This window comes from Cornus florida, unplaced genomic scaffold (genome assembly GCF_030987335.1).
Source record: "Cornus florida cultivar Cherokee Brave unplaced genomic scaffold, ASM3098733v1 CherokeeBrave_3.0.0_Hap2_Chr08, whole genome shotgun sequence".
In the NCBI taxonomy this organism is placed as follows: Eukaryota; Viridiplantae; Streptophyta; class Magnoliopsida; order Cornales; family Cornaceae; genus Cornus; species Cornus florida.
This window is the reverse complement of record NW_026775578.1, coordinates 11,984,026-12,011,641: the sequence shown is the minus strand read 5'-3', so window position 1 is coordinate 12,011,641 and position 27,616 is coordinate 11,984,026. Positions and strand designations below refer to the sequence as shown.

The 27,616-nt window shown below is 32.3% G+C and overlaps 3 protein-coding genes and 2 non-coding genes across 5 annotated transcripts; 3 read left to right on the top strand and 2 right to left on the bottom strand.

Annotated features, from left to right (window-relative positions):
- Nucleotides 1-3,207: 3,207 nt before the first annotated feature.
- Nucleotides 3,208-6,469, top strand: LOC132268401 (subtilisin-like protease SBT4.5). Its single transcript, XM_059769252.1, has 9 exons — nucleotides 3,208-3,296; nucleotides 3,391-3,482; nucleotides 3,596-3,842; nucleotides 4,064-4,583; nucleotides 4,810-4,907; nucleotides 4,976-5,197; nucleotides 5,283-5,394; nucleotides 5,503-5,716; nucleotides 5,852-6,469. Exons 1-9 carry the CDS (start codon nucleotides 3,220-3,222, stop codon nucleotides 6,397-6,399), a joined length of 2,130 nt encoding a protein of 709 aa, XP_059625235.1. The 5' UTR covers nucleotides 3,208-3,219; the 3' UTR covers nucleotides 6,400-6,469.
- Nucleotides 6,470-9,085: 2,616 nt separating this feature from the next.
- On the top strand, nucleotides 9,086-9,167 carry TRNAS-AGA (transfer RNA serine (anticodon AGA)). The gene has a single exon. It is a non-coding gene; the product is annotated as a tRNA-Ser (tRNA).
- A 2,862-nt stretch (nucleotides 9,168-12,029) lies between these two features.
- On the top strand, nucleotides 12,030-15,832 carry LOC132269394 (uncharacterized). The gene is made up of 6 exons (XM_059770575.1): nucleotides 12,030-12,387; nucleotides 13,556-13,652; nucleotides 14,325-14,500; nucleotides 14,612-14,687; nucleotides 14,786-14,847; nucleotides 15,586-15,832. Exons 1-5 carry the CDS (start codon nucleotides 12,247-12,249, stop codon nucleotides 14,800-14,802), a joined length of 507 nt encoding a protein of 168 aa, XP_059626558.1. The 5' UTR covers nucleotides 12,030-12,246; the 3' UTR covers nucleotides 14,803-14,847; nucleotides 15,586-15,832.
- Nucleotides 15,833-16,428: 596 nt separating this feature from the next.
- LOC132268400 (uncharacterized) lies at nucleotides 16,429-18,161 on the bottom strand. The gene has a single exon (XM_059769251.1). It carries the CDS (start codon nucleotides 18,159-18,161, stop codon nucleotides 16,692-16,694), a length of 1,470 nt encoding a protein of 489 aa, XP_059625234.1. The 3' UTR covers nucleotides 16,429-16,691.
- A 1,196-nt stretch (nucleotides 18,162-19,357) lies between these two features.
- On the bottom strand, nucleotides 19,358-19,429 carry TRNAD-GUC (transfer RNA aspartic acid (anticodon GUC)). The gene has a single exon. It is a non-coding gene; the product is annotated as a tRNA-Asp (tRNA).
- Between the last annotated feature and the right edge of the window lie 8,187 nt (nucleotides 19,430-27,616).

The window sequence follows — 27,616 nt, the reverse complement described above, 5'->3', positions numbered from 1 at the left end:
TTCTAAATTTTATGAATGAAAGAATTATTTAGTTTAGGAAGGATATTTTAATATTTTCAAATAAGAGTTTGAAGGATATTTTGGACATAAATAATAGTTATTTATGCATATGTAATTATTTTACCTAACTCGACTAATTTGAAAAATTAACTTTAAAAACAGACCGATTTGTTATTTAAGGTTCCTATATATACTTAAGTGTAGTTTTTCCTTTTTTTAATATCCATATATGTAATCTAAAACACACACATTTATATATGAAAAATGGTTCTTGCACGAATAGTTACAGTGAATTGTTAGACCTACTTTTCTAATTAGCCAATTATGCAACAAATAAGAAAATAGAACCCTCACTTAGTTGTATTTGATATAAATAGTAGATTAAAAATTATTTAATTAGATAAATTCACTACAAGTATTTAGTGTGAGTATCACTACTCTTTATATATACAGACACACACACGGGGAAGGAGACTCTATTAAATATTATAGTTGAATTTTTCAATTGTCTAATTATGATATTACATGAGTGTTATGCTATGTTGGGTTTGATTTGGTATTGAAAATCTTTGATTGAATTGTAGGATTCAAATTGCCGATTTGGAATATCTGGGATTTCAATACATTCTCAATCGCAAATTGATTTGTAACATCCAAACAATGAATTAAAAGTTTAAACTAAATTTGTTCTAATTTAAAATCCAAAGCACTAACTTGTTGCTCCCAATCATAACATATAGGTTATTAAAAAATAATGATATGGAGACTGAAGAATTAACCCCGAATAAGTACCGAATAAGTACTTGTTGAAGCTTTCTTTCCTCTAATTCCGAAACACAACAATAGACTTGCAACTATAGTATAGGAAAAAGACGTTCCATATTAATTTGGAGACTTCTTTTCGGTTCCCCTATCATTACTCGTTATTAAATGATGTTTAGTTACATTTTTATTGTTTGGGAGATGATATTCACATTCCAATTTTCTCCAGTGGCACTACATTTATCTTTTTTTTTTTATAAAAGGAAATGACAAGAAGGTCCTTGAATTCATTAATATACTATCCCTTAATTTATAATGTCATAACTACCATTTATATAACTTTAACATTTTTTTTTACCTTCTTTACTTTATTTACTAGTTTTTTTTTTTTTTTGGGTTTTATCGGTTTTATCAAAAGAGATAATTTATTCAATTTAGATAAAAAAATATAATCCTTTTCTTTTCATACCTTTTTTTTTTTCATGTCAAAAGAGATTATTTTTTCAATGGTTACTTTCTATTTTTTCGGTTGGGTCAAAATAGTCAATTTATTCAACATAAATTTTTATTTCTTGGTCCCATAAAAATAAAAATTGTTCAATTTATTTTTTGTCTGGTCAAAGGAGACCTAAAATAATAAAGATTAGAGATAAGGAGAAGAAATCTAAAAGGACAATTTTGTCATTTAAAAAGTAATAATTATTTACGTGTAAAGTTAGGATTAAAATTGTCATTTCATTTAAGATTGTATTGCAAACGTTGAAAAGTGGAATGCGGATATCAACTCCCTTTTTTATTTAGTACTCCCTCCATCGGGATATCGACTCCCTTTTTTATTTAGCACTCCCTCCATCCCATTGCCCATCTAGAAAATTTTGCTTCACTACCATTTTTTATTTTTGAGTCATTTGAGGTCATTTTTAGTCATATTCCTTTTATATACTTATATACTACCTATATCCCATGTTAGATATTTACTTCAATAACTTTGACTCATAAAAGTTGTGAGTCAAAGTTTTTGAAGAGGACAATTAATATGAAACGAAGGTAGTATATTTTGTTTGAACAATCCTTAGGTTGTCACTAGTGAGAATCTACACCATTCTCACTATTGATGTAAACTAATAATAAATGAATATGTCATTTTTAATTATTAAATCAAATATAATGGGTTAGATACTCACTTATCAAATTGGAAATATCTCTTATTTGATAATTAAAATAAAATATGTCCATTTATGATTGGTTTATATCAACGGTGAATATGGTGTAAATCCTCGTAAGGAGCTAAGAATCATTTCATTTAGTTTAGTGGCAATTCAAAATTCAAAGGATTCTAACGTAGGCCCGGTCTATGCTGCATATATGCCTTTCCTATTTGTTTGGTATTGATTTTTAAGGATTTTTATTTTAGTGGAAAAGCACAAGATTGAGTCCTGTCCAAGAAATATTTTCATTGGAAACAACCTTATAAAATGCACATTAACAACCATGTAAAATAATTTCCAAAAATCCATTGAACTTCCTTTTATGGATTTGGCAAGTTCTAAAAATTTCATTGAAAACAATAAAATACACCGTAACAACCATATAAAATATAAAATTCTAAATTTTCTTTAACATTTCCATTGGTGATTTTGATCATTGAGCGCCAATATGCTCTCTTTCTCTATATTATATATATATATATATATATACAAATATAACCAGAAGATAGCTCTTCATCCCTCAAACCTAATGCAAAATTCGTTTTGATTGATAATCCACCAATGGCCAAGTTTAGCCTTGTTTTGCTTTTCATCGTTTCCTTTCTCACCATTGCACAGTGCCGTTCCACTAATGATGAGGGCAGAAAGGCTAGTCATCTTTTTGTTCTTTGGGAGTTGCTTAGTACTTATTTACACATAATATGATAGTTGTAGATATATATATATATATATATACACACGTGTATACATATATACCCGTGAAGAGGAATACATACTAGCTATGTGAACATTCAAGCATGATCATACCTTACCTGTCATACATGGATGCGTGCGTCTCTCTCTATAGATATGAAGATCCTTTGAAAAATTTTAAGTTTTTATAAATACATGATCACACAAAAGTATATATATATATAAGCTTATATGTACTTGCGTACATATATGAAGACCTTTTGAAATTTTTTATTTTTACTTTTGCATATTAATTCATTATCTGTTATAACATGCATATATATTATCTGTCTTATTATCTTATATACTAATCCATAATATTGATGAATATTGATATGTCTGCTTGTCCATTAGGCATCTCTGGTTACATCTATAATCAAGTTACTTTTAGCATACATGAATATTTAATATGTTTTATTTTATTTTATTTTTCACTTTTCCGGTAAATTTCATGAAGAATTAATATGGCTTCCTAACATATTATTGAACATACTAATTGCAGGTTTACATTGTGTACATGGGATCCCTTCCTGACAGGGAATATTCACCTTCCACTCACCACCTTGGTTTGCTTCAACAAGCTTATGGGGGCAAGTATGTATATGTTTGTGAATATATATATATATATATATTATATAGCATTAATCAGCAATTGCAATTCATCTTGCTTTTATATATCTCTATCCAGTTTTGCACCTAAATCCTTGGTTAGAAGCTACAAAAGGAGTTTCAATGGATTTGCAGCCCTGCTTAGTGATAAAGAGCGAGAGAAGTTGGCTAGTGAGTAAATCCTATTACTTATTGTCAATTTCGAAACAAATTCTTTATCAGGCATTGTAATTTGGTGATAGATTCATAATATTTTTCGAAACAAATTTAATTGTGTTACGTAGGCTTGGAAGGAGTAGAGTCAGTTTTTCCAAGTAGAGAACTCCAACTTCAGACTACAAGATCCTGGGACTTCATGGGCTTCTCCAAGAATGTTAAGAGAAATCATATGACTGAGAGTAATGTCATCATTGGTGTCATTGATACCGGAATCTGGCCTGAATCACCTAGTTTCAACGACAATGGCTTCGGTCCTCCTCCAAGGAAATGGAAGGGTGCTTGTGAAGGAGGCAGAAATTTTACTTGCAACAAGTATCTTTCTCTCTCATTACAACATTTTTTTTTTTTTTCCTTTTTTTACTTTTTAATTTTTAAAATTTAATTTTTTTTTTTAAAAAATATGATTAGACTGTAGTATGTCATCCACAGTCACAAATGTCCACCATGAAACTCCAACCCTCACATCCCCTTAGAAGGAGGAGCGGTTGTATGAGCTAAACTTGAATACGTACTGAATGCTAATCATTTTACAGCAAGATAATTGGAGCTCGGCATTACAACACAAACCCAGATCCAGCATTAAAATCTTCAAAAGTAGATTCTGCACGGGACACTTTGGGTCATGGGACCCATACGGCCTCAACAGCAGCCGGAAACGCCGTAGACGGCGCGAGCTTCTATGGATTGGCGCAAGGGACTGCAAGAGGAGGGGTCCCCTCGGCCAGGATTGCTGCATACAAAGTGTGCGGTCCCACTAGTTGCTATGAAGATGACATTTTGGCAGCCTTTGATGATGCTATTGCTGATGGGGTTGACATCCTCACTGTTTCAATAGGAGGATCGGATCCAGTTGAAATGTTCAAAGATGCCGTTGCAATTGGTGCTTTTCACGCCATGGAGAAAGGAATACTAACTTTTAATGCTGCTGGTAATTCTGGTCCCGATCTAGCAACAACTACTAGCGTCGCGCCATGGATGCTTAGTGTGGCAGCCAGCTCTACCGATCGCCACATGATTAGCAGGGTTGTTCTTGGCAACAGAGCATCATTAACTGTATGTATTTGTTTTTGGTTTTTGCTATATATATCACTACGTTAGGGGTTAAATTGTTGCATATATGACAACAATTTTCTATTTCCAGAGAACTGAAAATAAAAAAATTGTCTAGTAGTTTTTGTTTTTTTCTTGAGAACTATTTTTAGAGAACTGAACAAAGCTGGCCCTTAATATTTTTTAGTTTAACTAGGAACTTGGGTTCTAACATATTTGATATCAACAGGGTATTGCAATTAATTCGTTTGGATTAATGAAAAGAATGATGTTTCCTCTGGTATATGGAAAAGATGCTACAAGTAATTGCAGTGAAGAGGGTGCACGGTAATATCTGCTCCCTATGCCATTGTTGCCTCAAATTTGGAAAACATAAAAATATTGTTACATTTCAGGTTGTGTATGGAGGGTTGTTTAGACAATAGACTTGTGAAAGGAAAGATTGTGGTATGCGATGGTGTTATGGGAGTTGCTGAAGCTATTAGAGCAGGTGCCCTTGGCTCAATCGCTTTGGGTGATGATTTTGTAGAAGATGTTGCACAAAATTTCCCCTTACCTGCATCAGTATTGAATGAACAAAACTATAATTTGCTCCTATCCTACTATAATTCCACAAGGTAATTATGATTTATTTGGAGCCCATTTTTTTTTTTTCAATCCTTGAGATGGTACTAAATTACCAATCTATTGTTCTTATTTTAGTAAACCTCAAGCATACATATTGAAAAGTGAAGCTACAATTGACCCTTCTGCTCCTCTAGTCGTTTCTTTCTCTTCACGAGGGCCAAACCGAATCATACCACAAATATTGAAGGTAAATACACTTTTATATTGAGCTTGCTTGGTTTTTAGTTCTCAAGAACTCGGAAAACAGTCATTTCACTTGCTCATTCACTTGAACTGCTTGATGATCACGTCACAGCCCGATATATCTGCCCCAGGAGTTGATATCTTGGCTGCATATTCACCCTTTGCTCCGCCTTCAAATTATTTAAATGATAAGAGATCTACCCTATACAATATGGTATCTGGAACATCCATGGCCTGCCCTCATGTTGCTGGCGCAGCCGCTTATCTTAAGTCATTGCATCCTCGATGGTCTCCTTCCGCCATCAAATCTGCTCTTATGACTACAGGTAATATAGTAACACAAAACAAACAAAAAAAAAAAAAAACTGTTTTTAAACAAAACATGCTTTCACAGATTTTGTAGGATTTTCTAATTTTCAGTTCTCGATAAACTGGACTAACCAAACGCCTTTTCTTTATAGCTTGGACTATGAATTCCACCACAAATAAAGATGGTGAATTGTCTTACGGAGCGGGACATATCAACCCGATAAAAGCTGCAGATCCTGGACTAGTTTATGAGGCCTTTAGAGATGACTACATAAAAATGCTTTGTGATATGGGTTATGATATGAAGATGATCAGAACAATAACAGGGGATATGAGTAGTTGTCCAAAGGGACATAAAGGGTCACCGAAGGATCTCAACTACCCTTCAATGGCAAGTCAAGTTGACGAATACAAATCTTTTACTCTGAGGTTTCCTAGAACTGTCACAAACGTTGGGCGTGCTAATTCCACTTACAAAGCAAAAGTCACAATGGCGGATTCGAAGATTCGAGTTGGTGTGAGGCCTAGTGTTCTCTCTTTCGAGGCATTGTATGAGAAGAAATCTTTTGTTGTCACAGTTGTTTCTCCTCCTGGAGAAGGAGTGCATGGACTGATGTCTGGTTCGCTGGTGTGGTCCGATGGCACTCATGTGGTGCGAAGCCCCATTGTTGCTTACACACCTATACGTACATCAGTATAATTAAGTACAATTATTATTAGCATTTCATCTTATTAGTTTCAAACTCTCTTGTAACCATGATCTATTCAATTTTAATGACATTCCATAATTGAATTCTTATTAGCATGTTTGATACTGTTTTCTCATATCACCTTCTTCATCTTGCTCTAGTAGTACCACATACTAGTATACTCCATTCCAAATGCTTCCTGTTCCTCGAGCTTAATTTGCAAATTTTCTGGAGCCCAGTTCAAATATATCTTAATGGAGTTGGTTGTGCGGTTTGTATATTCAGTTCAAATTCATTAAATATACCAGCTGAATTTGTAAGATTATTTATTAATTGCTCCATACCATCTGGGGGAATCTGAGAGGCTGTAGGATCATCGTCAGCTTCATGATCCAACCAAAGGCCAGCAACCTCCTACCTAAACTAAAGCCTCTTTCTTTTTGAGTGTGAATGTGTGATCTAGGCTTGATTATCTGAACGCTATTATGTGATAATCTAATTAAGCAGATATGGCTTGATTATCTGAACACTATATTATGTAAAAGGGTAATTAAATAAATACTGTATAATATTATATTATTTGGTCAATTTATAAACTACTTTTTGTGATAATTAATTATTAAAGTAGTATTTTCCTATTTGTTTCTTACTTTGATGGAAAGTATAGTTAGACTTATCAGTTTTTGTTTGGTTAGCTGAAAAGTTAGAAAAGGAAGGAAAAATAATTTTTTTAATTTTGTTTCTTTTTGATGGAAAGTATAGTTAGACTTATCAGTTTTTGTTTGGTTAGCTGAAAAGTTAGAAAAGAAAGGAAATATAATTTTTTTAATTTTGTTTAGAGTTTGGATAAAAAGAAAGAGAAACCTAATGAAAAATTTAGTTTTCGCATCGAGTATTTTCTTTTAAAAATTTAATTTAGTTTCCGCATTAAGTATTTTCCCTCAAAAATTTTCCACCAAAAAACACGCGCCTATTTATTTGCACTTCATACAATTATATACACAGAATATCAATGATGATTGGGTAAAATTGCTCAAAATAGATTCTGTTTCTAAATAGAATTTTTTATTTTTTTAATTGTCTGTTCTATGTTACAATTCTAGCAACTCATAATCTGTGTGTGTGTATATATACATATTATATGGTGAAATATTTAATTTTTCTTTCAAACAGTATTATTGCCTCTTCATCTCTAATTTTTTTTATATATTTTTTAATTTGTTTATCTAAACTAATAATTAGTTTTACTTAAGAAAATATTATGAAACCTTATTCTAAATATAAATTATAGAAATAAATATAAACAATTATATATTTGAATTAATTAATCCTTCATTCTACTTCATAAGGGTAGTTTTGGTATGCATAGTCACTTTCTTTTCACTTTCATGCTATCCAAACTAACAAACTAATATTTTTCTATAATTTTCTTGGACAAATTTTCATACTAACCAAATAAATGCTAACTAATTTATTTTCTTTTCATTTACTTCACTTTTCTTTCATTTTCACTTTCTTTTCTTTAAGTTAATGAAACGAAAATTGATTTTCTAATATGTATTTGGTTAGGATGAAATTTTCTTCAAGAAAATTGTAGGAAAATATTATATTATAGTTTGGATACCTAAATTACCTTTATTTTATAAAATAATAAAATAATAAAGAATTAGTAATAAAATATATTAAAAAATGATAAAATTTTCAATTAATTTAGACCTTTTGAATTACTATTATTCATATATGATGAAAAACTATTAGGAATGGAAGTCAAGTTAATTAAAAATTTATTAATGATTAAGTTGTTAGTCGACTCTAATTCTTTGAAACCTAGTAAAAAATTATTGTTGTTTCCAAATATAAAATGAAGTTGTTGGGTAAAATAATATCAATGAAGTTGTTGGGTAAAATATGAATACTAAATAAAAAGACATGTTTTCACGGGAAAATAAAATTTTCCCGTGTTTTGTGAAAGAAACATTTTAGAAAAAAATAAAGAATTACAAGAATCCTAATTTTCTAAAACTTTTTTTGCTTTTCTATTTAACCAAACTATAAAAAAGTTTTAAAAATTTGTATTTCCTTTCTTTTCCAGTTGATTCTATCTAACCAAATGAAACCTAAAGAAAAATTGGTCTTCTCCATGCCTGTATCCCATCAATTATGTACACTAATGAAACAATATGTATAATGTTTATGTGTGTAAAAGGCTAATAGAGAAATATCAGTTTTCACGCTTCTAAAATTACAATTTTGCACGTTATTTGTTAAGTTTGATATCATGGATCGAGGTATTTATATTTAACTATTTATTTATACATTATTGACATGTAAAAATAATGAAGTTCAATTTACTAGGATTATGACTTGTGTTTAATGTTCTTACACAAATGTTATTGTATTTTTACACGAATAATTATAGTTTACAAAAGTCAACCTCAATCTTGATTTTAAAGATTATTTACTAAATAAGTTGATCCCTAATATTAAATTTGGCTGGTGTAAGCTCTAAACACAGTTAAGAAGCACAACATAAACCTACATTGACTTGAATAAGTTCAAATCGATTCTGAACAAATATTATTATTATCAAATAAGAACAGGCCGAGGTTGAGTTCAGCTTTTCAAGATCGTCCCCACAAACGAGAGCTTGTAATGTTTTGGTATAATATATTTAGATTAACCAACAGAAAGTATCAAGTGGACGTGCCGGAGTGGTTATCGGGCATGACTAGAAATCATGTGGGCTCTGCCCGCGCAGGTTCGAATCCTGCCGTCCACGGTTTTCTCTTTTTGTCACTAGGTCAAGCCTAGCCTCGGCCCACAGTAGAACTAGTTCACTAGATTGAACTCTTTTTAGTAGTAGGTGGTAATTTGAAAGTCTTCTACTTTAGTAATTATTTTTCTTTTTCCACCCTCTTATTATTCTTTAAAGTTCTACTTTAGTCACTTTTCTTTTTACGCACACATTTCTTATTTTTCTCATTATTTTTTCTTCGTTTTTTTTAATCCATTAAAGTGAACATTTTCAACAATGTAGACTTAATCATTACAATTTATTTTATATTAATATTAAACATTAAATAAAATATCCTTTTGAACTTTAACATGGTGAGAAAGATCTGAAAGATAGAAGGGTGGGAGCTTCCAATCTTCACACGCATTTGTAGGGTGCATTTTTTTTTTTTTAATTCTTTTTCCTTTTTTGTCACACTTTTACTTTTATATATTATTCCATTCAAATTTCTTTCAAATTTTCGATAATAAAATTACACAATGAGTGTCTGATTGCGTTTTTTACCCATTTTTTTTTTTTTAAAATAAATTATTACTTAAACCAACTTTAAGTAACCACACATTCAATTAACTCACATGAGAACAAAATTTGGGAAGTTAAAATTTATAAGACCATGTTAAATAACAAAATTCAAACAAATCAAAAGTTCAAGCACAATTTAAAAAATTTACATCCACCAAAATGTGTTCCATTATCCATATCTGATATTATTGGTGTGTCTTTAAACACATTTGAATGGTCGAATCCCAATTCTTTCAGTGTTTAGGGAGTATATGTATTAGTTCATCAATAGTGCAACAGTAATGATATGCATGACATTTATATAAAAAATAATACACTTGTATAATATATTATATCGTGTTGTAAAATTATAACACAATTAAGTTACATTATCAACCTAAAACATTAAAAGTGTGTTAACAATGTAAAATTGTTGAATTAATTATAAAATAAAATAAAAATAAACATAAGACTAAAATGACATGTACTAGATAGTCTATTTTTTATATTTAGAAGAGTCCGTGAATTGCTTTGGACGGGAGAGAGAGGGCATATCCGAATAAATAAGGTTGAGTGACGCGACAACCATTATCTTATCTAGTTATCTTCTTATCGCCAAAAGGAAAAGAAAAAAATGGTCTTTGCTTCTCTCTTGCAAAAAAACGGGTCCTTCTATATTTGTATAATATTATTTTATGAATGATGGGGAAGGTATTTCCTATACACCAAAAACGCCAAATACATTATTGTAACTTATTTATTTGTTTAAAAATTTAAATTATTAGATAATACTTTATTTTCACTTATATATATTCAATCACTTTTTTTTATCATCATTTGATGTGAGACAGATAACTCTTGTTACATTCTCCTTTATCTAAACTCTTAACGCTCTTGTTGTGGAACGTAACATCAGATCAAGAATTGAATCTAAATTTGATACTAACTGTAATGGGTGGGCATCAGATCAAGAATTGAATCTGATCAAGAATTGAATTTAAATTTAATACTAACGTAACGAGTGGGCGTTTATCTATTTATTTAAAAAATTAAATTATTAAATAATATTATATACCCACATATTAATACTCAATCACTTTCTCATTTAAATTCCTTGCAACAAGATGCGGAGTACTGAACGTTACCAACTGACACGTGGCCTTACAGAACTATTCCCACTTGGTTCCACGTGGCACCTACCTCCTTAACTTCCACGGAAAAAGAGGATGTGAATTCAGTGTCGGAATGGAAGATTCAGTGTTCTGCGGCATGATAATTAATGGCTGTGATTGAAACACACGCAACGCAACTCTTGAGTACATCACAGCTCTTTGTTGTTGTACAGTTGATGAGGCTGTTTTGATAATTCAAAATGTTGTGTTTTTATTTTTATTCAAAATAAAAATAATATTTTTATTGTGGAGTTTGTTTAATAATAATTAAAAATATTTTTAATAAAGTAAAATTTGTTATAAGATTTTAAAAGCAAAACATAAAAATATATTTAATAAAAAGGTTTTTTAAATTTTAAAAATATAATAATTAGTTAAAAAAGATTAAAAATTTACTGTATATAATGTTCATCATCAGAGTGCGAAAATATTTGGACCACAATTTATAAAGCGTTTTGGTCTATACGAAACAAATCATCATTGTCCTACAAATGTTGTACAACCAGGGACGAGCCAGTATTTGGGCTGAGAGGGGAACAATCCTTGACTGTGCACTTATATATATACAGAGGCTAATAACAAAACATTTTGTATATTACAAAAATATATATAATAATATTTTGTGCTATTATAAGAAAGTATATATATGAAATTAAAAAGAAAAAAAAAAAAAAGTCAGGGGCACAGCTGCCCCTGTGGGCCTTAGCTTCCGTTCCCGTGTACAACACAAAATTTTGATTATTTATGTAACATAATCTTTGACTTGTTTATACACCTATGTATACAAAGGTTAATAAGTAATAACAAACATTTTGTATATTACAAAAAATATATATGGTATTTTGTGCTATTATAAGAAAGTATATATATGAAATTAAAAAAAAGAAAAGAAAAGTCAGGGGACAGCTAACATTATTAAATGAAGAAATTAATGCATTTATAATTTTTTTGCATCATTAAATTAAAATTATTTGCATTGGAGAGAAACACGGAAAAGACACGGAAAAAAGGATTGAAAACAAATCCAATATGGGTAACCAAATCTGAATAAAAGAGGTAAGAAAAGAAAATCAAATCCAAGAGGGACACTTTTCTTCCTACTCCCACGTGGGTGTCACGTGCAATTCTTTGTTAGTAGTAGACTCTATAAAATAGTCGTGTGATTTGTGAAGACGAGTCTTATTTGAGTAAACCTGATCAATCGTATGTGATCTTCACGTGCTCTGTTTCTGTTCTGCTTTACTACGGCTCTGTTTATCCCTGCAAATCTTATCTACCTCTCGTTTTTTTTTCCTCAATTTGGTTCTTTGTAAAAGTCGAAGAGTTCCTAATAGAGGTAGTTTTGTTTGTTTGTTGGTTGCCTTTTGTGAAAGGCAAAAGGAAACAGAGAAATGGAAAATAAGGAGCAACCAAAATCTTCTTCTTCATCATCATTTTCATCATTTACTGCTGATCTCTTTGGAGACCAAGAACCCACATCGCCTTCATCCTCCGCCGGAATTTTTGCTTCGATTTTTCCACCGCCGTCGACGGTATGCTTTTCTAATGCCATTTTGTTAAATGGGTTTGCTTTGTTTTGTTCTTGTTCTTCTTCTGTTCACTAGGAGTTGATTTTATATGTGGTATGTCATTGTTCGCGTGTTTTACTTTTCTTTTATAGCAAGTAACTGATTAAGATTCAAACCCTTATACGTGATGTCTAGAATTTTGTAATCTATGAAGGGTTTTGCTCAATTCGGTTATTATGTGTGTGAGAGAGAGATAGAGGGTTGATTTTATGTGTCAAGAACATTTTTTTTGCAATTGGAATTTTTTTGTTTTGTTTTTTTCTTTTCTTTTCCGGCTATTATTGATAATTTTCACATGCTCTTACAATGATGAAGCTAAGTAGGGTTTTGATAGGCACGAGTAATGGAGACTTGAAGAATGTTCAAATATTAGAGGCAGTGCATGATTCTCGATAATATTCTGTTTTCCAGAACTGAGAACAGACAAAAGTTGAAAAGATCATTGCTTGATTGATAGTTTTCTCACAATTATATGAAAACTAAGTTAAATAAAGATTGAATTCACCAATGGGCATTGGCCCAGATGTTATGATCAATGTTCGAACCATGTTATTGAAAATGTTTTTGAAAACTGAACCAATTCTACTACAATCACATACTCCATTTCTCTATTTGAAATATTGTAATGACATACAGAGGAGACATTACTAGTCATATTCCCTAACTAATTTGATTATGTGGTGGCTCTAATATTTGCCCGTGGGGATAAAATTGTAGTACAGGTTTCATATGGCCGGTCACAAATACTGAGGGTAGAGCTAAGCTGATGTTTGATATAACGGAAAATTAAGCTAGTACTTAAAGACTGTAAGCAACTGAATTTTTAGTACTAAAAAATTAACGTAAACTTGTAAATTACTTATAAATGACCTTTCATGTATGACATTCAACATTTACTGAAATCAGGTCTAGTATTCAGAACTCAAGACTTGTTTAGAGGAAAAAAAAGAAAAAGAAAAAGAGGTTAAGTATATAACTAATTGTGAATTAACATATGTAATCACTGTATTAATCGAGCTTTCAAACAGCTAATGTCTCCATTGGTGTTTAATTCAACCAAATGAGGTTACAGAAAACTTGATCATCGGATTTCAATTACAATATATGGATTTTTTTTGCTTCTTGGCTTCAGGTTCTGAGAAGGAACCCTATAAGCTCAAGTATGACTGAATCTTTGCTAAATCAGTCCTCAGGGAATCAGGTGTGGAACACCAAACAAGGAACTCCAGGTATTATTGTGATTGATATATTTTTCCTTTTTTTTCCCTTTTGCTGTCATTTTACTTGATCATTGAGCAACAGTAATCTTGATTAATAAATATTTGTTAACACAAAAATTCACTGTCAATCAAACCTATTTTTCATCTAAGGACAGAGCCTCTTTTTCCGAATGGATAATTGCAGAATCTATTATACAGATTCTTCCTCCTATGTTAGTTCTTATAAATATTATTTAACAAATTTTATATACATGAAAGATCATATTGACACTGATCTATCTTCCCACGTAGGAGAATCATATTGATTTTTTCACAAATTATTGGCCTTTCTGTTCAAATTCATCATTGTCCCATTGTCTTTGTTAGGTTCTTTCATGCTATATATAATCTAGTTTGTAAGCTCTTAAAGTCTTCTTTTCCTTAGTTTTTATTTATGCGCATAGTGTCTCTGCACTGGTACCTCTATCTGGAGGAAACACTTCACACGACTTCTATTCATTCACTAAGCAGCAATTCCTGAGAATTACTTCTTCTTTTATTGCTTCTTTTATCTGCTGGAATTTTGAGCTATATTTGTTTACTCATGGTGTGTAATTATTTGTTCTTGTTAATTCTGAGAATTTTTTATCGTCAAAATCAAATATTTTGGAGAATAATGCCCCAATTCGACATTCTTGTCAGACAATATGGCTAAGAATGGCGAAGGTGCAAGCAATAGCCTACCCAACAAAGACAGGAGTTTAAATTTTCAGGAAAGACTAGAACCATGTCCTCTAAGTTCATCTATCTACTACGGTGGGCTAGAAGATATGTATGTGCTTTCCTCAAGTTCTCAAATCCCAGGATCACAGCCCATAGTGAGTCTTGAATGTTTGAAGAAGCTTTGTGTCTCATAATGTAACAACTTGAGCATGATTAGTTGATGAAATGTAACAGAATTTTTTTCAATGAATTTGTGAATATAATAGTTCAAGAAAGCTGCGGGAGATGATGATCCCAATGGAAACAATCAAAACAGTGCTTGTCGGGGAAATTGGTGGCAAGGTATAGTTACTGAAATAAATCTAAAGAGTATGATATATTTTGGAGTACAAATGTAGACTATACTAACATATAAGAATTTCTGGCTTCTTTTTCTGCAGGGTCGCTTTACTATTAAGAGTTTCGCTCCCCAGGCATGTGAATTCTCCATATAATCACCAAGGTAAGTTAAAAAAATTATTGTTCAGAATCCTTGTATTTCATTGGTACGTGCGACCAAAATGTCGGTGCTATTTTTCTATATCATTTTCCCTTAAATTAAGGCATTGTCACATTTTAGGGTAAGATCTATATTTCCAAGCATCAAAGTGGTCAACTGGCTCTTTTATTAGTGTAGATTTTGTACGTCATTGACCTTCCAACAATTAATTTTCTTCAATGGCAAATAAAAGTTTTGAAATTTTGCCCCTTGCGGTATTTACTTGCTTTCAAAGATTGTTCTGGTTGGCATATGTAGTACTACATTTTGTCCAGATAGTTTAAGATTCTTGAAGTGTAAATTGCTTCTGCCTTTTCTCTTGGAATCTAGATAAGTCCTTCCAGATTGAAAAGCGATGAATTTGTAACAGTTTGGAATTAGTTTGTTCCTTTTATTGTTCTTATGGTTGGGTGGGTGGAAAGGGGTTGCTCTTACTGTTCCATTTTTCCCATAAGATATGGCTGGGTGGGTGGAAGGAAGGTAGACGGTGGTAGAGACCCTAGTATCCATAAAAGTCCTGTAAATTATTGTAAGCACCAATGATTTATCTCAATTAGCTTGAGGTGATTTATTCAAAGTTTTCTTTTTTGTAAGTAAATTGTTTTCATTTGTAAATACAAGTATAACGAGTTTCTGTTATTTTTGTTTGTTTCTTGAATTAATTGTTTGATTTATTGTTTATTTCTGTGCTGAATCTTGCAGGAATTCATAAAGTTTTGGAAGCCGTTTGAATTGCCTTCCATTTTTTTTTTTTTTGTGGGATTTTGATACGGTTTAGGTAGCCGGGGGTTTTTGTCATGGGTTCTTCCAGGCACACTACACAACCTTGATGTGAACTGTTTTTTTTTTTGGGTCTTTGTTTTGTTTTTCTTTCTTTTTCCGAGGATTTTTGAGACTCTGTAGCGCTTGTTACAATTATCTAATAAACTATTATATGGAGTTAAAAATCTGCCCTCATTTTCTTATCAGCCACTAATGCATTTCTTCAGAGTTTAACAATGGGAATACTAGGTGTGTCGTAAATTGCTCTGTTATATGATATCCAACTATTTACACTAATGTTGCGTTTGGGAGTACTCCAAATCAAAATTTGGACTGAAATTCCTCCAATTTTGTTCTCAAATGGAATGTTATTTGTTGCCAACATTCAAGCTATGTTCGAATTTAATACTTGAGGGTAGCTGTACCACTAAAATTAGTGGCCACTAAGCATCTGAAGATCACATAAATCTGGTAAATTGATGGCTAGCTAATGATTATTGAACTACTTCTAAAACCTAGGGTGATTTCTGAATAAATATGTAGTGCAGACAATATATTGTGAATGCTTTAAATTATAGAGAAATATATTGTGAATGCTTTAAATTATAGAGATAATGTTTTTTTGGAAGTTTAATAGAGATGAGATCTATATTTGGATGTTATATGGTATAAAACTAAGCAATTCTACCTTCAAACTAGCAACCTGGGATACAGTGTGTATAAATGGTTATATACACAAAAGCATATTGGTTCTGCTTCCACTTTCGCTTCCGGAAGCCCTAATCTATTGGCCGATTGCCACCAATCAAGCTTCTCTCTCACATGTCACAACTATACTTGGCCCCCAAAAGGCAGATTCATGTACACTGAACCGTCAATTTTTCCATTTAGATGAATGAATAAAAGGCAGATTCATGTACACTGAACCGCCATTTAGATGAATGTATAATACTAAAATGGCAAAGTCCAAGAAGTGCTTTGAACTGAATCTATTCAATCCGAGTCGATGAAGTGCGGGATTTGCACCTCATGATGATCTTGCAATTTTAACCGTATGACGGTTTGTATTGACAGTAGTCATTGCTGTCTTCCCCGTTATTTGATGCGATACAAAGGAATAGTCTTTCATAGGCAGCTGCCATTTTGGTGGCGGTGAACAACTCCATTCCTCTTTCCCTAGCTGCCTTACCTTTCTTCTCTACATTCTCTCTTCCATCTTCCCATATCCCATGAAGTGCTTTCTTCAGTGAAGCTACTGTAGGCGAAAACGTGTACCCCATTTGCGTGCCAACGATTACAGAGCCTGTAATGCTGGCAAGCCTCGTAGCCATTACTGGCTTGCCGGAAAGTATTGCTTCTAGCAAAGTGTGGTCTAATCCCTGAGCTCGAACAGTTGGATTTACAAATATATCTATAGCATTATAAAATCTAGACAGTTGAGCCTGGCCTAATGGCCCCAAAACCAATACGTTAGCTCCAAGATCTTTGTATCTAGCACCCCATGGACCATCTCCAGCAACCAGAACTACTACATTTTCCCGAAATGTAGAATTTTCCTGGAAAATCTGCTTCAGAGATTCAAACATCAATGGGTGTCCTTTGTCCTTAACCAACCTCCCAGCCATCCCCAAAACCAAGGACCTATATTCTGGAATGCCAAACTTCAGCTTAAAGTCCTTGCCCTTGGCAGCATCCGGCTTGAAAATCTCCTCATCTACACCATTGAGGATGACATGAACTCGTTCTTCCGGGATCATATAGATCCTTTTCAGGACATCGCCAGCATGATCACTGGTAGCAACATGGTGAGCATAATTTGGGAAAAACTTCAACTCCTCCACAACCTTCAAAACTCTTTCAGTCAGTGCATATGCCCGAGCTTCTTCAGGTGCTCGCAGAAGTTCTTGAATGATGTCAGTGTGTATGGTTTCATACGCGATTCCATGCCAACTAACAGCAAGATTAGACACATTTCTTGATCTAGTATGCATAAGCCCTACACTTTCGCTATGGACCACATCAAATGGTTTTCCGGTTGAGTTTTGGGATTGAAATTGCTTCCAGACCAAAGATTGGTCTAAATAACCAGCAGCTGTTGGTTTGGAGAGATGAAAATAGATATTGCTCATTGGGTATTTAGGGAAAGATGAATTTAAGGAAGAAGTGGTGAAGATGTGGAGCTCATGTCCTTGTTTAGCAAGGGCAAGGTGGAGTGTCAAGGCATGCCTTTCAAGCCCCCCTGCTTGATATCTATTCGGCCATTTCTTGACGAAAACCGCGATTTTAAGGAGTTTTGGAGGTGGTCTTGAGGGAAAGGAAAGATGGTTCCATGCAGAAGGAAATGAAAGGAGATCGAAGGGCTGGTTTTGCTTTTGCACTGTCAATTGAACACCGGAATAACAGGGGATGGAGCAATTAGACCAGTAGAGGAATGAGATGGATGAGAAAGCAGAGATAACAAGAAGAATATAGCATGAACCGCGAAAACTAAACATGGTAGTCCGATCCCTACCCATGGCAATGCACAAAGCAAGTTATCAGGATTACAAGAATTAGATCTTCTGAAAACCTTACAAACAACTAATAGATGTAAGGCTAAAACCTTTCAAGCTTTTTCACAAACATAATTATTCTGAAACACGGAAAAAAATCATCCGCTTATCAAATTCTCTATCGAGTAATAAAAAAGATTCAACAGAAGACTCGATTTTTCTTTGCCTGGGTTGGATTTTGAAGGGCCTTACACATGGGTTTGAACTAAATCAAAAGAAACAAATCCTAGAATATGGCAAAAATACTAAACTATGTTTCAGCAGCAACAAGCTTTGTTGACTTCAAGGATTAATATAGGCAGTTTAGATAACAATCTGGTTATTGTAAGTAAAAATTGAAAGCGCCCCGGCCACATCCACTGACAACACCAAAAAGATAATGCAAAACAAACACTAAACAATGTCAACCATTCCCAAGACTAAATATAAAATACTGCACTAGCTCCAAAATGATGTACCAAATCAACGTTATTTTATCAATTTGTGTTTAAAATAATGTTTTGGGATTGAAAGTAAATACTTTTATTATGTTTGAAAGTATTGAATTTGTAGTTTGGAATTGAGATTGAAAGAAATTTAGTTAAAATTTTGAATTAAATTTCCTATCATTCCAAATCCAAAGCACCTTTTGGTGCTCCCAACATATATTCAATTGCATCAAATTAAAATTGGAGAAATTTTTTAGGTCATGTTTGACTACATGGAATTGAAGAAAATTTTAATTCAATTTTTTTTTCTTTAGTTACTTTGCTCCAATTCTACCAATTTTAATTCCAAAACTCCAATTTCATACTACTGAACATAGCCTTAGTTTAAAATAAATTTCAATTTCATTGTGCATGTAACAAAACATAGCAATATACATTTAAATTTCCATGTTAAACCAATTTAAAACCAATTATAAAATTCACAAGCATTTTTGGTGCCTTGCATCATCAAGCCAACCTAAGAAGATAATTTGGGGCAGATCAATGTATGTGTGGAGAGAGATGGATCAACATTTTTTTTGGCAAGTGGAGATGATTAACATTTTTTTTTGGGTAAGTCAGATGTCAGACAAAATATTAACATAAAGAGAGTCGATCAATAAAGCTAACAAATTGAATTTGAATCATAGATCTTATGACAGTAGAAAAAAGCGCAGAAGGTTGCAAAACGTACGCCGTTGCCGGGGATCGAACCCGGGTCACCCGCGTGACAGGCGGGAATACTCACCACTATACTACAACGACCTGTTGATGTCTGGGCTTTGTCTTTTAAATACATAACATATAGCTAAATACTATGATTTTTAAAAATCTAAATTTAAATTTAAAGAATGATTATAGAAGTTGCGGAAAGTCATGTTTTATGGTTGATTTAAGTAGTTATTCCAAATTGGTAAGCCCTTTATTGCATTACTTTTAGATTTACTAATGTAAAAAATTAAAAATAAAATTTTGAGTGTCTCTCACATTTTCCTAAAGATATAGTATGAATAATAATAAGATTCTATTCATTTCTATATATAAATAATATAAGACTGCATTTAAAATTTTGCATGTCACTTGACACTTAGATAAATTAAAATTAGTGATTTCATATTACACAGAGTTTTTGCACAAGTTGGATAAATTTTGTAACATAGAGAGAGGTCAACCACATAAACGATTTATAGAGGGTGAAAACTGAATTTAATCTGCTGGTAGTCTACCAGAGCCAATATACATTACAATATTCATGAGTTCATTGCTCAAACTATTCTTTCCATCATAGTTATTTACTTGCAATCACAAAACACACTATTCACACACTATTCACTTGTGGAAGATAATTTGAATATAAAATAAATAAAAGAACTATACTGAAGGCCTAGATCAAGGCATGTAGTCTACATATTTGAGTCTCTTGCCATGAAAAGAGGAAGAAAAAAATATACTATATATTAAAAATCTTAAAAAAACATAAATAAACAAGAGAGAGAAGAAAATGAAAGAAAACAAAAAATAAAAACTAGAAAAAAAATATTGAGCTTTTTAGAAAAAAATATTGAGCTTTTCAGAAAAAAAAAAATAAAAACTAGATATATAATTTGAAAATAGAGGGATGATATCATATTTGCACAAAAATCTCACTACTTTTCCATTAATTTATTATAATATATAATAATGATAAGATTGTTGAAGGAAGTTTGACCTTGATGTAAATAGCTAAAATTTCTTCTGTTTTATATAATTATCAATCAAATAAAAAGTTATTTTATGTATCAATCCTTACATCGCCTACTACTGGTGGGGTGATAGCTAGTTTTGGTATGTTGGGATATCATTATTGCCGAACCAAATGACTACACTGCATTTGTGGGTGAAAGAGTAATTGAACAAACATTGCATAAAACAATACCTAAGGTTCACAAGGGCCGATTTTACCTTTTTTTCAAATTTCAAACATAACTTTGCTAAAACTTAAAATATAAAACTCAATCATATGTTGTAACTTGTTGAAAATGGTAATCAAAGCTAAACAAATTAATTGAGGGATACCTGCTCTTAATTTTTACTCTTATCCAAAACCTTTCCACCTCATACTTTGGTTAGTGGCTGAGTATTAAACATTATTCACGATTGATTTTTTTTTATTTTTTATTTTTTATTTTTTGTAATTGATCTCAGAAATTCAAGATAAGTACCCACGCAAAATTTTCTACCATCACTTTACGGCACAAATATCCGAAAGTTCATACATAAAAAAATCACAAATATCCGAAAGTTCATACATAAAAAAATCAGAAATCCAAGATAAGGACCCAATAACAGTTGGGCAACAATTCTTTTACAACATTGTCACTCCCTCACCCTTTCATCGACTTTGACTTGTCACACAAGGAGGCCCCAACCCTTTTTATAAAAGCATCATCCTTCCTCACACTCACCCAAATGCACAATCAATGGCTAAAATTTGATTCTAGAACATTCCTCTAAAATATCTCAAATATTTACAATTCTAACCCTCTACACTTCTAAAATCATTTGTAATCTCCATATAATAAAAACTTTTTAGAATCTTCCATTACTCTATAACAGTCCGCATTTTTCTACTCAAGTGTGGGAGACTTTACTTGCTTAAAAAAAAAATAATAATAAATAAATAAATTTGGTGTAGGAGACTTTGAAACCCAACTCTCTACATATGTTAAATAGACACTGTATAAAATCCTTCTCAGCTCTCACGGGTGTCACAATCTCTTTGCATATTGGCGTTGGTACAACCAACTTCACCTCAGCAAGAAACCAACAAACGAAAGACACATATTGACTCCATTGAACTCACTAAATACGTTATTACAGACCAGAAAATGAGTTCAGCATTCAAACACACCGTTCTTGCCCTTTCCCCATCCTCTACAAATGCTCCCTGCTCCAAGCTATTATAGGACTCAATTGCTATTCCATGACAAAAGAAGATACTATGGATTGCTATTCATTGTAAACTACCTACACTGGATATCAAGTGCATGTCAAGGCTCGATTCAAGGCTCTGTCAATTATGCTCATCTAAACCAGAGACTCGTTCTCACCTCTTCTTCGCATGTGAATTCATCTCTCACACCTATTTGGGGGTTCATACAAGACAAATATCGATTCTGTACAAGGAGTGATAAATTAATGGAGTCAATTCGTGAATGCAACTCAACATTGGATCAACACCACCCCTAGAATTCAGCATTCCTAGTCTATGGTATATGGCAAGAGAAAAACAATAGAATTTACAGGAACTCACCTTCATCACAGTCAGCCATCCTGAAACTTGTGCCAAATTCCATCGCTGGAACTTGTGATCTTTGAAAAATTAATCACTCTCTAACCCTAAGAGGTAGGCTCAAATGGGTAAAAACTTAATCATCGAGTCTCAGAAAGTATCAGGGTCTAAGGTCTGAATCATCTTAGATGCAAACAATTTCTTGAGGGGTGTAAGTATCAACTAGAAAAAAATATCACTGTTATGGCAACTGAATAGTCTCAATCAAACTACAAATCGTCCACTTCCAATGTCACAAAACTGAATGAATTAGGGTGATAAATGTCAAATAACATATGCCCTCCTTCAGAGTTTAAGCTAGAGGGGTGAAAATCACTTCCAGTCACATAGTGTACCATTTCCACCATTTTTGGAATAAGTGGAGGAGAATTGGCTACATCAATTAAAAATCTTGAGCAACTAAATTTTTACCACCTTTGTATTTTATATATAAAAGTTTTAAATATTGTATTATATATATATAAACACACTTAAATATTGTATCCAAAATACCTTGACTTCTTTCAAAATGTGGTCTTCTTCCTTCTCTCTCTAAAAGCTTCATCAGCTTCCATTAATGGACTCTTGATGAGCGCTGAAAAGTGCGCATTTAAACCCCTTAAGCTTAGGTATTCTAAAACCTTTATCTATCTTATTTTCTCGCTTTAGACTGATTTTGTATTATTTCCATTTTCAAGTACTTATCCCGAAAATAAGCTAACTCAGCTAAATAAGAGTATAATTGAAGCAATCTTGAGATGAATCAAAGGAAGGAGTAAAGTGGGAGCAAAAGGAAACAAGTGGTAGAAATTCAGCAAGTTCGATCGATCTCAGGAAATATTCGATCGATCGAAAGTTCATCGATCTAGACATTTTAAGATGGATCTGAGCTCTTTTGTCCTTATCCAAAGATCCCACAAAGTTCGATTGATCCAATTTTCTTCCGATCGATCGAAAAGATTTCATCTTATCCAGTTGTATCACCACACCTACCATTTTTGTCTAGTTCCACAAAATATCTCAGATTTGTCTTTATCCAAAAAGGCGCCGCCATAGAGGATCGATCCAGCTTAAGTTCAATAGATCTCAGCCATGTTCGATCGATCTCACCACAAGTTCGATCGATCGAACTTCCCCAAGTTCAAGAAAATTCAATTTCTAGCTCATTAAAAGTTGTCTCATATCTAATCATTGGAAGGAATATTGGTGTACGAGCCAGGTCATTGGAGGTGACATTTTAACCTACCTACATAAGGAATATGAGCCATTCTATACAAAAGGAGGGATAGATACACTAGAGACATAATTTCCATATCATATTTTTAATGAGGAAGAAAAGAAGAGAGAAGGCTAGAGACATAAGCTTGGAGTTCTTCCATCAACCAAGAAGACGAGCAATTTCTTTCATGGAGTTAGCCCTTGAGGGTTGGAGGATACCATCCATGAGTAGCTAGACATCCTATTGGGGTTAGAGTTAGCCCTAAGCATGCTTTATACATCTTGATTTATGTATTTTTGAAGGGATTTGTATTGTGATACATATTTTGACATATTTATATACATAGATCTTGTTTATTCAATAATTTGTGTGGTTTAATGCTTCCAATTGATTATTTCATTCTATCCATATGTCTATGTATGCTAGAATAGATGTTCATGTGTTTGTCTCTATTTCTTGTGTTATTGATGCATGTCTATGTGTATTGATACTATAGATCTAGAGATTGTTAAGACATAGTACTTAATATAATGCTCTTGTAGTTTATTTTATGGTTCATACTCATTTCTTGATGGATTGTGTCTCTTCCTTAGTTTAATTAGTTTAATTTCATGTCATTAGCTTAATTGTAGTTTAGTTGTAGTTTAGATGTTAGATGGGAGGACAATCTATACTTGTTATTTGATGTTCCATACTTATGAAAACAAGTTGCATATGGCTCTAACCTTGTGATGTGTTTGGATTGTGAGCTTAAATAAATGATTAATGGCTTAATTTGATATATTGTGCTATCCACCATGTTGCTTCGACAATATATACTTAATTAGTCATCCATGCTTGTTGAAACAACCACACACACACACACTATTATTGCAATACATGTTTTCCCCCTCATTAATCATTCATTAAGGGTGTAGAAAAGTTATGCCTAGTGGTGATCTCTAAATCCCAAGATCTCTTTCTTTTATTTTCTCTCCATTACATTTAATTGTTTACTTTAGTTTAAATTGCATCTTAGCATAATTCAATCACCAACCAATCTTTTGATCACTTGACCTACTAACCCTAATCTCGATTCCACAACCTAATACAACCCACCAATCCCTTGGGACGATCCCTACTCACCCTAACTATATTTTTAGTGAAAGGTAGTGGTGACAAATTATAAATGTAAAACTTGGCTACACTCATCATAGCCCAACAACATTCACTCTTTTGCAAGCTTTGGTTTACTGACACACCAACTCTTCAAAGACTCACAATAACTTTTGAACTTCAAAGTTTCACTTCAAAACCCAAACATACTCCAAAAACTCATGTAATTTCACTGAAGTATTATGCAGAAACTCCATAATATCATTCATAGATCTAAGCTTTATTCATGTAAATCTCGATTTTTAGTCTGTTTTTTCTTATCTGACTAAAGAGTACAAACATCATTGGTTCGCACTTTTTTTAGTAGAATTTTGTTGGGATTTTACGTATAACATAAGAAATTCTAGAGTATCATCCATAGATCTAAGTTTTATTCATGTAAATCTCGATTTTTGGTTTGTTTTTTCTTATCTGATTAAAGAGCACAAACATCACTGGTTCGCACTTTTTTTAGTAGAATTTTGTTGGGATTTTATGTATAACATAAGCATGAAATATAGTTAGTACTGCTTGGGATACAAAATACGTATTGCTTAAGATGTTAAGTAGGATTATGTTGGGATGTTACTTATAACTTATACCGACTTAAATTACAAACTTTTGGGATGTTATTTACGAATAATCTATTAGGATTATATTGGGATGTTGCGTACAACTTATATTGACTTAAATTACAAACTGTTTGGGATGTTATGCAGTATATCCAAAATACCTTGTCTTCTTTCAAAATGTCGTCTTCTTCCTTTCTCTCTCTAAAAGCTTCATTAACTTCCATTAATGGACTCTCCAATGACTCACAGTAACTTTTAAACTTCAAAACTTCACTTCAAAACCCAAACACACTCCAAAAACCCATGTAATTTCATTGAAGTATTATGCAGAAATTTCAGAGTATCATCCATAGATCTAAGCTTTATTCATGTAAATCTCGATTTTTTGTCTGTTTTTCCTTATTTGACTAAAGAGCACAAACATCACTGGTTTGCACTTCTTTTGAAATATTTTGGAAAGAAATCAAAATTTGGGTTGTTGAAATGGCGGGATTTTGGAAAGAAATCAAAATCAATATTTTGGGAGAGAAGAAAATGGTGGGATTTGGGTTGCTGAAAGTAAGGGAGGGAAGAAGAAATAATATTTGTGAACAGTGTATACATACATATATACATATATATATGTGTGTGTGAAAATTTTGTATAAAACAAATAAATATTTTTACCCACCTTAGTAACTACTGTTCACTAACACAAAAAGGAGAAATGGGCTACTGTGGGACTGGGGGTGATCCTGGTCCTTAGCTAGAGTTAAGTTTAGGGGTAGCAAAAGTTAACACGACTCGCGAACACGACTCGAACATGACACGAGTTAAATGGGTTTGGTTGACCTTAAACGGGTTCGGGTCATAAACGGGTTGACACGATTAACCTGTTTAGTTAATTATTTCGTGTTTGGGTTGAGGGGTTCAACTCGTGTAACTCGTTTATACACGTTTAATTACATATATCATAAATAAATTTCTATTTAAGTTCTAAAATTACTATATAAACTTGTGTTTTATAATTTAATCTTTTGTAAACTATAAACTATTTAGTAATTTGGTTGATTAAAACTTATATATATATTTTTAATATTTATTAATTTATTGATTATTATTAATCATTTAAATAATATATATATTTTTATTTTTTATAAATAGGTCATTAAACGAGTTACACATGTAACCCGTTTAATAAACAGGTTGTGTTAGTGTTGAGAGTTCCTGACACGATTATTAAACGGGTCGTATTCGAATTGAGCTGTTTAGTATAATACCTTTAAATTGACATGACACGATTACGATCTGCGAATACAAATTGTCACCCCTAATTAAGTTCAACCACATTTGGAAAAGGAGAGGACATATATGCCACTTAAATCAAGAAGTTGACATATTCATCAATGTAGGAACTGTTACTGAAAAACAAAAAACTCCACAAATGGTGTGAGGGAGATTCTGAAATAGTGGTTGATTGTGTTGTTCAATTAAAGAAAGAAAATGTTAAAATTTGACCAGAAACCAATGAATGGGTTTTTTTTTTTTCTTTTTTTTTGAAAAGTAACCAATGAATGGGTTAATTTAAGATATTTTAGCTTAAAAGTAGATAAGAGTTGAAAAAATAACTCTATTTATATTTATATAAAAAGTTAGTTACCTATATTAATCAAGCTAAATAATCCAAAACCTCCCCCTAGGGCCCAAAGCTCCACACCCCATCACTCTCAAGAGGTCATGTCTTCGAATATTCCTAATTGACAAAATTTACATTTTTGATTCTTGAGATATAAAGGCAAAGGTTACAATAATCAACCTTTTCCTACGCTACATGTGTCCGGCTAATAAATTGTTTTTGGTCATTGGTAGTTTTGTAATGGTGGAAGGGCATGTATAGAAAACCAAGTCAGAGCATGCGGGTTTGGTAATGGTGGAAGGGTTCGTCCACAACAACAAGCCGGGTCGGGCATGAGAGCTATTTATCTAGGAAAGTCCGGTTCAAAAAGTTAATCTTGCGGGACCGGAATTTTCTTGCCACGTGGAACTAGTAGTCCATCAGAAACCCAAAAGAAGTCAGGTACCTACTGTTTTTTTTCAAGTGTGTAATGGTGCACCGAATATAGTTGACAGCTCTAAATCTATATTAAATAATGGAAAATGATTGAAAATTTTGAAAATCAGATAACTCTTACCGTCCAACTTTGTAAACTTTGTAACATTTCTTATAAAGAAAACGAAATATAAGCTAATTTTTAGTTTAATGTATATTCCTTTTTTATATCATGTTTCAAAGGTTCACAATATATGAATTATTATTATTATTATTTTTATTTATCAAAATTCAAGCAAATGCACATACACTTACAATATTATCCTAATAAATGGAACATTATAATATTCCGTTTAAGAGAATATCAAACCATCTGAACACTTATTTTGGTGCTCATGCTTAATGATTTTGTTTTTCCCTATTTAATAGTGCAATGAAAATGTAGAGTTAGCATATTTACATCTTAGTTTTAAGAGAGTGATAGTGTTTCAAAATAAATTTAATGGAAGAACTGTATTTGTAAATTATTACTCAATTTTTTATATTGTAATTTTCATCCATTTTAGCTAAAGACATGCCTCCAATGCAGTATAATTTTAATCGCTTGAAACGAAATAATTGTTTTTTTTTTTTGGTTTGATTTGTTTACATTCTAATATAGATTAATTCCCCGACTGGTTGGACTTGAT

What these genes read in the sequence shown, in the direction of transcription:
- LOC132268401 (XM_059769252.1), top strand. Translation starts at nt 3,220, where the DNA reads ATGGGATCCCTTCCTGACAGGGAATATTCACCTTCCACTCACCACCTT. An exon ending in GCAACAGAGCATCATTAACT is followed by an intron (nt 4,584 to 4,809) that starts GTATGTATTTGT and finishes TGATATCAACAG; the next exon opens with GGTATTGCAATTAATTCGTT. An exon ending in TCATACCACAAATATTGAAG is followed by an intron (nt 5,395 to 5,502) that starts GTAAATACACTT and finishes ATCACGTCACAG; the next exon opens with CCCGATATATCTGCCCCAGG.
- LOC132269394 (XM_059770575.1), top strand. Translation starts at nt 12,247, where the DNA reads ATGGAAAATAAGGAGCAACCAAAATCTTCTTCTTCATCATCATTTTCA. An exon ending in TTTTTCCACCGCCGTCGACG is followed by an intron (nt 12,388 to 13,555) that starts GTATGCTTTTCT and finishes TCTTGGCTTCAG; the next exon opens with GTTCTGAGAAGGAACCCTAT. An exon ending in TCCCAGGATCACAGCCCATA is followed by an intron (nt 14,501 to 14,611) that starts GTGAGTCTTGAA and finishes TGAATATAATAG; the next exon opens with TTCAAGAAAGCTGCGGGAGA.
- LOC132268400 (XM_059769251.1), bottom strand. Translation starts at nt 18,161, where the DNA reads ATGGGTAGGGATCGGACTACCATGTTTAGTTTTCGCGGTTCATGCTAT.